The 9,495-nt window shown below is 39.3% G+C and overlaps 4 protein-coding genes across 4 annotated transcripts; 3 read left to right on the top strand and 1 right to left on the bottom strand.

Annotated features, from left to right (window-relative positions):
* Positions 1-1,826: 1,826 nt before the first annotated feature.
* LOC6645671 lies at positions 1,827-2,696 on the top strand. Its single transcript, XM_002068299.4, has 2 exons — positions 1,827-2,146; positions 2,218-2,696. Exons 1-2 carry the CDS (start codon positions 1,867-1,869, stop codon positions 2,592-2,594), a joined length of 657 nt encoding a protein of 218 aa, XP_002068335.2. The 5' UTR covers positions 1,827-1,866; the 3' UTR covers positions 2,595-2,696.
* Positions 2,697-4,307: 1,611 nt separating this feature from the next.
* On the top strand, positions 4,308-5,325 carry LOC6645670. Its single transcript, XM_023177419.2, has one exon. It carries the CDS (start codon positions 4,582-4,584, stop codon positions 4,786-4,788), a length of 207 nt encoding a protein of 68 aa, XP_023033187.1. The 5' UTR covers positions 4,308-4,581; the 3' UTR covers positions 4,789-5,325.
* Positions 5,326-5,573: 248 nt separating this feature from the next.
* LOC6645669 (COP9 signalosome complex subunit 3) lies at positions 5,574-7,798 on the bottom strand. The gene is made up of 8 exons (XM_002068297.4): positions 7,629-7,798; positions 7,254-7,502; positions 6,926-7,191; positions 6,668-6,862; positions 6,422-6,598; positions 6,224-6,355; positions 5,976-6,158; positions 5,574-5,911 (listed from the first exon to the last, which is right to left on the bottom strand). Exons 1-8 carry the CDS (start codon positions 7,681-7,683, stop codon positions 5,828-5,830), a joined length of 1,341 nt encoding a protein of 446 aa, XP_002068333.1. The 5' UTR covers positions 7,684-7,798; the 3' UTR covers positions 5,574-5,827.
* An 84-nt stretch (positions 7,799-7,882) lies between these two features.
* On the top strand, positions 7,883-9,447 carry LOC6645668 (zinc finger protein 473). Its single transcript, XM_002068296.3, has 2 exons — positions 7,883-8,261; positions 8,329-9,447. Exons 1-2 carry the CDS (start codon positions 7,969-7,971, stop codon positions 9,392-9,394), a joined length of 1,359 nt encoding a protein of 452 aa, XP_002068332.1. The 5' UTR covers positions 7,883-7,968; the 3' UTR covers positions 9,395-9,447.
* Positions 9,448-9,495: the final 48 nt, after the last annotated feature.

Raw genomic sequence — 9,495 nt, 5'->3', positions numbered from 1 at the left:
AAAAAAGAAAAAAAGAAAACAAAACATTTAATAAAAGAAAAATCCGTTTCATTAAGTATTCAAAAAAAGATCTGAATGTTTTTTTTTTATTGTCGCTACACACACACACACACACAGACAGAGAAGCAAACAAACAAGCTGGCATGCTAAAGGATGAGTCATTTAACAATATTAACAATTAATTTTTAGTAAATTATTTTTAATTATCACCCACACACACAGACAGACAGACAGACACAGACAAACACTGAGAGCCAAACTAGCAGCAACAATTTACATGAAATTTAATTTTAATTAAAAAGAAAGAAGAAAAAACAAGAAAAATGTTAAATTTAATCTGTTTCATTAAGAAATTCTGCATCATTAATTTGTAATTGAGTTTTGTGTTTGATTAACTAATTTAAGCTTGAAATTAAATCTGTTATACTCTGTTATATATACACACACACACACATACACTTTGTAAATGTGTGTTGGTCATGTGTGTGTGTGTGAGTTTGTTGGGTGGTGTGTGCACGTTTCATATAAAACCCAAACGAAAAGTTGCATTTATAAGAAAACAAACAAACAAAACCAAATTTAATTGCAACAAACAACAAACATATTGTGTATATAAAAAGCTTTTACGCTATAAAGATCATGGCACATTATCCTAAAGCTACACACACACACACACCCAATCATTCACACACACACACACACACACACACACCACAAACACAACACACTTGTATGATTAATCGATTGTTGGCATTGGCTCAGTTCAGTTACAGGTTTTAATCCTGATCTTGGCACGCTTTTAAATCCTTCCTAGACGCCCTAAAAACGGGTCTAGGTATGTGATGAAGTGCATGTGTGTCGATCTGTGTGTGTGTGTGTGTGTGTGTGTTTCTTTTTTTTTTTTTCTATCTTACCATACACATTAACTTATTCACATATTAAAGCAAAAGGTTGGTCCTAGATTATTTTTTTCGTTGAAGGGTTTGCGCAGTGTGCAAACTACGCCCATTTCAATGGGCGTTGAGAGTTACCCGCCGGCGGGTTAGGCTAGGGAAAGACAGTGAAAGAGAGAGAGAGAGTAAGAGCAACAGATAGGCAAAAAAAAAAGCTTAAAAAAGCTAAAAACAAAAAGAAATAAACAAAAACAAAAGAAAGTCATACAAGCAAAACATCGTTGCCACTTTACATTAAGCCAGGCCAAGCGACAAAACAAAATGCAACATTTTGCAACAAAAAACAAACAAAAAAAAAAAAAAAAAAAACAAAAACTAAAAAAGGCAAAAAAAAAAACTACAATTTAATAATAATAATAATATTATCAATGTAAAATCATATGTATAAACAAAGGCGAAAAGAAAACTACAAAACTGACAAAGAAAACAAAAATGAAATAAATACATTTACATAGATGTTGCAAAAACCAATCGAAATCAAAAAAATGTGTGTTCAATTTACTGAAATTACTTGAAATTACTTTTTCCATGCAACCAGCACATTGATCCATGTTGATCCTTGTAGCTGGAAAACATTTTTTTTTTTTTTCATTTTCTTCCTTTTTTACAGCTTTAGCAGAAATCAATCACTGTCCGTAAATAATGATAAATGATTGCAAAATCCTTGAAATTGTGAATTTTTGCATTTTTCTTTTGATTGGAAATTTCTCCTGCTCCTTCTTTTGATATTGTGGTCTTACTTTTCACGTTGTTAGTGTTTTTCAAGTGTCCTTATTTGTGATTTTTTCTAAAAACTTAGTTTTCTTGGATATTTAAATCTATTTGTTTTTCTTTTTATTGTTTGCTTTTGTTTTTCGTTGTATTTTTTTGTTTTTTGTGTTTTTTTTTTTTTTTTTTGGATTCTTTATCCCAAATGTTGCTTGACGCTATCTTTCTGATACCCACATTATTTACCTATTGCCTGATCCTGCTGCTTATCTTCATATTGTGCTTTATAGTGGTCTATATAAGTCATAAGATTTACATATCCGTCTATGATAATTTGCCACTTTCCGGTGGTCCTGGCTCGAATCGAATGATGAGCATGCGGGACTACATGGAGAAGTCAACAAGTCGCAGCGGGCGTTCAATGCAGGCCAGCATGCGCTCCATATGGATACCAAATCGTTCCCAAATCGATGTATCAACTTCGGGTAAGCGGCAGAGACACGAGATCCGATCCAGTGATTCCCCAACAATTGTCATTGTCTATTTACTCGTGTAGTGCGGATTATTCTTACGTTGGAGCCATGCTATTTGGTTAGCGTTGAGTTTGATATTGATTCCAGAGATCGGGCCATTAGTTTTATGTGTCGCTGCCAACAAGATAATGCGCCGGTATGCGCTGCTACTGTCCAACATGGTCGGAGACCATCCACCACCCATATAATACGCTTCTATGATCATTTAACCAAAATTCCACGTCTCCGGGTTATGCAAAAGTGCAATCAACGTGGCGTAGACACGCATATGGACTCGCATATGCGTGTCACTCTGGACGATGTTATAATGAATGCCCTAGATGCCCACTGTACGGACAGTGCGGCAGCCTGCCGTGCTCCATATCAAAGGCGTTCCACAGCACAGAGAGATCAAGAATAAACCAGGGAGAGAAAGAGAACAAGCTCAAGCTAAAGCTGAATTTGAAGTATAGTTGGCTTAATTTTTGCATTTATAAATAGATTTTGAATATTTGCTATATTATGTCTGCTGGAACTTGTTTTCATTACGTCTGAGAGAGAACGAGAGACGAGCAACCAATAAAATATTTTTTTATCCAAACAGTGGATTTTAGGGCCATTTGGTTGCTTGGCCCCAAAGAAAACCCCTTCCCCTCTTCCCATTGAAAGTACGAGTGTAAGTGCGGGGAGAACAATGTTCAACGACTCATTAAAATCGCCTGACATTTAAGGTGGAACGTCCACTCTCACCCATCAATTGACTAAGCCACGGCAATGTGGAGCAAGGTGTAACGTTTTCTTTTTTTTTTTTTTTTGTTTTTTTCCTCATATCACAATGATTGGCCCTAAAATAAAAAAAACCCGAAAGAAAAAACGAGAACGTTTTTAACACATTATTTTCTTATCAATAGATAAGATGGTGATGGTAATGGTGGTGGTGGTGGTGGTGGAGGTGGCTCTCCAGACTGTTTTGTTAGCCATTCCATTGTTATCTCTGATAATTGCCAAATCACAAACATACCGGGTCTAGAACCCCCCACTATGCATGACCATATTATAGCCAACCCCATTTCAACCAAGCAATTTGTCGATTGACGCCATTTCAGTTCCATATACACTTAGAATGTACATATATATACATTCATATATTTTTGTTCTTTTTATATGATGTACAGTCATTATTTGTTATTTTTCCTTGTTTTTATTGGCATTCTTCAATTAACACAATACCAAGTCGATTTAATTGGTATGCAAGTTTTGAGAGGAGGATCGATCGACCACCCAACGAACACTCGACATTTAATGAGAGGGCCTGGCTAATTTTGGATTGTATGGGTGTGTGTGTGTGTGTGTGTGAAAGGGTGAGGTTGGTGGGGAGAAGTCATTAAGTCCTAAACGATATGCTTATTCGATTTGTTATACCATAATTAGTAATAATAATCGAAATTTAACTAAGCTAAGCTAAGCTAAGATGAGCCATCTAAACAACTTTGGATATAAAACAATAAGTTAAGCTATAGACAGGTGTATATATAACTGATCTAAGTGATTTTAAAATGTTGTATATTGGTATGAAGAGAAAGGCAGCTTATTATATATTTATATATGTATTTGTATTTGTGGGGAAAATGTGGAAAATCCAAAGGTTGTGTGAGTAAATGAAGCAAGTTCTAGAGCTTAGCCGGTCCAAGTTACCCCTACTCCAGCTTAAAGTTGTTGTTGTTATCGATGGGTGCAGAGAGGGGGGTGGGGGTTGGGAGGTGGTCAAGAGTTAAGTCTAAGTCAGAGTGCAGGCTAGCCATTGCATGATGCCAGGCTTATCAAAAGCGGTTCGCTGCCGCTGCTGTCGCTGTAGGCCGCAATACCGCCAGCAACAACAACAACAACAACAACAACAACAACTAGAAGCTGTCTGGCAATCGAGCATACATACGTATACGTAATGCCAAACAAAGTTTCCATTCATTTAACTCGCCCGTTTCAGTTCCCAGGCAGGTGTCAACCAACGCACACACGGCATAAGAAGCGCGGCATTTGTTCAAGAATATATATACTTGTATATCTTATTTGTATATGTATATATATACACACACACACACACACACACACACGCACATACATACATGCATATGCATGTATTTTATACACTATAAAAAGCAACAAAAAAACAAACGTACAGATATACAAGGTATATGATAATTAATTAGCATACGCAAAGCGCCCCAGTCTCTTGTGTTTGTTGCTGTTGTTATTATTATTATTGCTCTTTGTGTCTTTGCTTGAACTGTCACACTCTCAGCTCGCAGCTCCCTCCCGCCAGTCGCAATTCCAGGTCAAGTCAGTAGGATTGGCCAATTGTAAATCGAGTGAAGAAATTTGAAAACAATTGCAAATAAAACGTTTGGAAAATGTTGGATCCCATTTCCGATACACCATTGGTATTGGCCTATGTGTTTATGTCACTGTTGGTGCTTATATTATGTTTCATTTTGGTCAATGTTATACATAAGCTATATCGTAGCATCAATAGTGTGGAATCCATATCAACTGCGACTCCAAGCCAACTGAAGACCAGCATTATGGAACTAGATGTAGATGCCATGAAAACCGGTTAGAAGGCGCTGGCCAACCAGCAGCTGCCTAGAGCAAGAGAGCGCAAAAGCGACACGTGAGAATCTCATCAATAAAAACAAAAACAAAAATAAGCAAGCCAGCCCCAAAAATGAATTGGAAGGTAATCAGAAGTGGAGCTCATAGCAGCAGCTAGAGCTGAAGTCGGAGCCGAAGGCATGTACGATTGTACATAGACACCCACACAAGCACACACACACACACACACTGAGACGACTTTTAATCCGAGGCATGATGAGAAACGGCCTGTTGATATACATATGTATAAATATCTAGCTATATAAATAACACAAAAACACATTCAACCAACCAATAATTAGTTGTTTAAAATTACTATACTTAATATGTATATATTATATGTACAACTAGGCATTAAATGCTGCCACTTAATGCTATGGCAGCCTCTAGTCACTTAATTAGCCATATCATTTAGGGTTACGAAGTTATATGACATGTACATTGACTCGCCTGACGCTCTTGTTATTATGATTATTGTAAATAAAATCAACTCGACTGTTAAACCTATAACAATTATTTATAATGCTCAGACGGGGAGGGGCTAAGAAGCCACAAATACAATACAATTATCCAGGCTAGACAATATAAGCTGGCCTCGTAAAAGTCGCCTGATCGTGTGTATAAGGCCAAAATAAAAATCCTTATCTTATCTATTCATTATAAATTTTCTGTGTGCATGTGTGTGAGCGAGTCAATCAATAAAATGTTGTCCAATTTGATTATTCGATTATATATCCCAAGTGCTTAGTCATAGATTTATAGATTCATAGTTTATTTAAAATAGAATGTTCATCTATAAATTTGATATATGTAAGAGCGCAGTATCTTGTTGTTACAGCTGGATGAGTGTTGTTCATGAATGAGCATAAAGATGATAACAATCAGCAGACTAATGTTTATGCTGAATGTTGTAATTGTAATTGTTGTTGTTGTTGTTGGTGTGGTGTAGGTGGTGTTGGTGGTGGCGGCGGCGGCGGCATCATTGAGCTGTTGGCACTGGCAACATCAATCCGTGGGATCACCTGAAAATGCTTTTGGATGCTGCGACGTCAAATCATCATCCTGACTGCCAAGAGACTTTTTAACATACTTAAAAAACAAAATAAATTGAAAACACGTAACTTTTAGCAAATTTAATGTGATCTTTACATACCATGGGATTCAATAGAATCTCTTCTTCCATTTTATTAATTTGTTTTACCAAATCCAGAACTTGAGTTATGTTCGTTTGCACATTTAGGAACATATCCGGTGAATTGTATTTCTCTGGATCGTTTTTAAACAAGACCATACCATCTTTTTGATTGATTGTAGCATAAATTTCACCCGATTTGATCTACAATACAATTGTATATAAGAGTAGGAACTAAAATGATGATCATGTGTGAGTGTGGACTCTACCATGTTTAGAATATAACGCTCTGCATCCGATGCACTGGCCAACTGGACTCGGCTGGCCACATCGCTAAGGGAGAGCGTTAAGAACGTTTTCGTCAGTCGCTGTATATTACGCTTATACAAGGAGGTGGCCACCTGCAAAAAGGATGAGAAAACAAGAACCATTTATTTTGATTCGTTCATCTCACGAGGTTATGTTACCTTTTTCGCTAGGCCCATATTATTATCACGTGTAAATGCTTCACTGTACTTGAGTATAATAATGCGTAACTCTTCGCTGGAAGAATTTGCATAGACATTAACCAGATCATGATAGTAGATGGCCTGGGGCTTCATGAAGCGTCCAATGACTTGTGTGTTTTTTGGTATATACGCAATCTGCAAGGTGGAATAAACCTTTGATAGCAACTTGATAGAAGAAGGCCCTTGATTGCAGCAGCCGCTCACCTTGCCCTCTACAATGAGAGAGACCATGAGAAATTTTTTATACGCCTCCAGCATGATATGCGACATGGCCATCGCCGGTGTGGTGATGCACACCTCAAAGAAGTACAAGGCGCGATCATAATTCTTGATGGCTGTGTATATCATGCCGCCATAGTAATAGTAAAGCAAAAAGTACTTGGCATCGTTGTTGGCATCCTGTAGGAGCAAAGCGATTTACCAAATATATAATAGTCAAAAACAGGCGAATAGATCTCTCACCATTGTGTTTTGCGATTGCTGTTGCTGTTGATTCTTACACTCAGCCGCCACCGTGGAAATGTCAGTAATGTCCGCATCTAAATAGGGCAATACCACACTGAAATTTTTCGCCTTCAAGCTAAGCTGACAGAGATCGGCATGTAAGGGGGTTAGCTGAGTGTCCATTTGTCGAATCTGGTCAATGGCACGCGACAGAATTTTAATACCGAGAGTGCTCAATTGCTTCTGCACTATAAAGTCCGTAAAGCAATGGCAAGTCTCGTAAACTAGACAGAGTAATTAAGTGAAACAATCAATCGATGATCCTAATAGCCCGGAATCTACTCACAGGCGCACACGGCGAATCGCAATTGTTCCACACTGCTGCGTTGAAGGAAGTCCCGCATTAGCTGAATGATCTGTGCCGGCTCTGGATTAGCAGTTGGCGCGCTATGTAGCTTGGCAAGCAACACATAGAGCACACCCAGCGTATGCTGTTGGATGTCAAGAGTTTCCAGCACATTGTCTAATATGCTCCAGTTGCGGATAAGCAGAGACAGGGATTCTGCGAGCTCGTCCGCCAGCTCACGGTAACTGCCTGTGTGTGTGTGTGGGTAGTAAGCAAATTAACAACAAAAATTCGCACACCGCATAAATACTTGCAACAACAAAAACAAAGGCGGCTTTGCCTGATTGAATCGAATGGCAGGCCACGCCCACTTACATGCAGCGCTTAGCGTGCGCACTTGATTTACATAGTTTTCCAGCGCGCTGCTCATGATTGCGGCACTATTCCGAGACTATATGATTTTAAATAAAATTATGAAAATATTTACGAAAATAATCGAACCCTATATCTATTAATATTGTAAGTCAGTGAAGAAAACTGTGCAACACTGGCTGATTGCGAATCTTCTCAAAAACACTAACCAACACTGCGGCCAATAAATTTGCAATCGATAGTGTTATCGATAAGCTTATCGACGTAATCTGCACTGAAATGACGTAAAGAGAATTTGTTTATTATTTATTGTTGATGTGATTTAATATTAAAAAAAAAAGAAATGGATAACGCAGCTCGTATTGTATACGTGTGTAGCCTGTGTCTTCGTCAATATGATCTCTTAGAAGACTTGCGGGGTCACATGGTCTATTTCCATGGATGTGTGCCAGCTGCTATGTTGACCGCCAGATCCCGAACAAGCACCAGAAGTAGTAACCCCAATAATCTGCCGCCCCATGAATCTCGGCCAGAGCCCTTGGTGCCACCACCACCACCACCACCTTCTACAACTGAGATGCAGCCCATGCCATTTAAGGATTTTCGAGTTGTCCTTCGAGCGAATATGCGTGTGCCGTGAGTAACTAACTAACTAAACTACATCTGTATAGTTGATGCACATATAAATTCCATTTCTGCACAGATGTTCAACCGGTCAGAATTGCGGTTTCAAGTTCGAAAATGAAGAGCGCATGGAACTGCATGTCAAGTGCCATAAGGAGAACAATTTCCTTTGCAGCGAGTGCGGCCTAGAGTTGGCCAACTGGCGACGTTGTTCCGCACATTTGTGGAAAGCCCATCAAATCGATGTAGATCTATTGCAATGTCCAGCTCTGGGCTGTGGGTACAAATCTCCAGTATCAGCTCTCGTTTGGCGTCACATGCGAGTCCATAAGAAGTGGCGTGCCAGAGTCCTACGATCGCTTGCCGCTGTTCAGCGACAACGAAAACTAAAAGAGCAGCAGGCAAATGAAACAGCTTCAGCTGATCAATCGGCCGGTCCCAGTTCGACAAACAAAAAGAACAAATACTATGCGGAGAAGACTTGTGAGATCTGTAGTCGAAAATTCGTAAACGGCAAAACGCTCTCGAAGCACGTCAAGACTGTGCACAACAAGATAAAGCCGTTCATATGCAATGTCTGCGGCAAGAAAACGGCTCGCAAGGCCAGCCTAATTATACACATGCGTCAGCATACGGGCGAGAAGCCGCTGCATTGCGAGCAATGCAAATTCTCGACCCGGGATCCCAGTGTCCTGCACAAGCATCGACAGCGTCACGGTAGCAGCAGTGGCGCCCAACCATCAATTTCACTCAAGTGCAGTCAGTGCGATTATAGCTGCATTCAGGCCAATGCCCTGAAACGTCACATGAGGCTAAATCATGTCCAGGCCTACAGTGAATTGTGTTGTGATCTCTGCAATTATACGTCGATCAATGCGGAACGCTTACTGGCCCACAAGCAAGATCATCGCAAGGGTTTGATCACCAATTGTGAAGACTCTATGGATGCAACTCGTTCGACTGGCTTCAAATATCCGGCCAAGTTAAGCGATAAGAACAATGAGGTGTCGGCTGACTGTTTCATGCCACTGGAGAGCATTGATTCCCTGTCCTTGCCACACGAGCCAGCTGTGGACACAGGCGGTGTAACCATACCGGCTCCACCCTCAGAGGATACACAATTTCCCACATATTTAAAAGACTGAAAATTCGTTTTGTTACTGTGTTATTATGAAACTGATTATGATTATGATACTAATTATCTGTCATTTTCAATTAGAAAACTATTTCTGATCCAATACTAAAA

Source organism: Drosophila willistoni (genome assembly GCF_018902025.1).
Source record: "Drosophila willistoni isolate 14030-0811.24 chromosome XR unlocalized genomic scaffold, UCI_dwil_1.1 Seg143, whole genome shotgun sequence".
NCBI lineage: Eukaryota > Metazoa > Arthropoda > Insecta > Diptera > Drosophilidae > Drosophila > Drosophila willistoni.
This window is presented reverse-complemented; position numbering and strand designations above follow the sequence as displayed.

What these genes read in the sequence shown, in the direction of transcription:
- LOC6645671 (XM_002068299.4), top strand. Translation starts at nt 1,867, where the DNA reads ATGTTGCTTGACGCTATCTTTCTGATACCCACATTATTTACCTATTGC. An exon ending in AATCGATGTATCAACTTCGG is followed by an intron (nt 2,147 to 2,217) that starts GTAAGCGGCAGA and finishes TTACTCGTGTAG; the next exon opens with TGCGGATTATTCTTACGTTG.
- LOC6645670 (XM_023177419.2), top strand. Translation starts at nt 4,582, where the DNA reads ATGTTGGATCCCATTTCCGATACACCATTGGTATTGGCCTATGTGTTT.
- LOC6645669 (XM_002068297.4), bottom strand. Translation starts at nt 7,683, where the DNA reads ATGAGCAGCGCGCTGGAAAACTATGTAAATCAAGTGCGCACGCTAAGC. An exon ending in AGCAATCGCAAAACACAATG is followed by an intron (nt 6,863 to 6,925) that starts GTGAGAGATCTA and finishes TTGCTCCTACAG; the next exon opens with GATGCCAACAACGATGCCAA. An exon ending in CTCTCATTGTAGAGGGCAAG is followed by an intron (nt 6,599 to 6,667) that starts GTGAGCGGCTGC and finishes TCCACCTTGCAG; the next exon opens with ATTGCGTATATACCAAAAAA.
- LOC6645668 (XM_002068296.3), top strand. Translation starts at nt 7,969, where the DNA reads ATGGATAACGCAGCTCGTATTGTATACGTGTGTAGCCTGTGTCTTCGT. An exon ending in CGAGCGAATATGCGTGTGCC is followed by an intron (nt 8,262 to 8,328) that starts GTGAGTAACTAA and finishes ATTTCTGCACAG; the next exon opens with ATGTTCAACCGGTCAGAATT.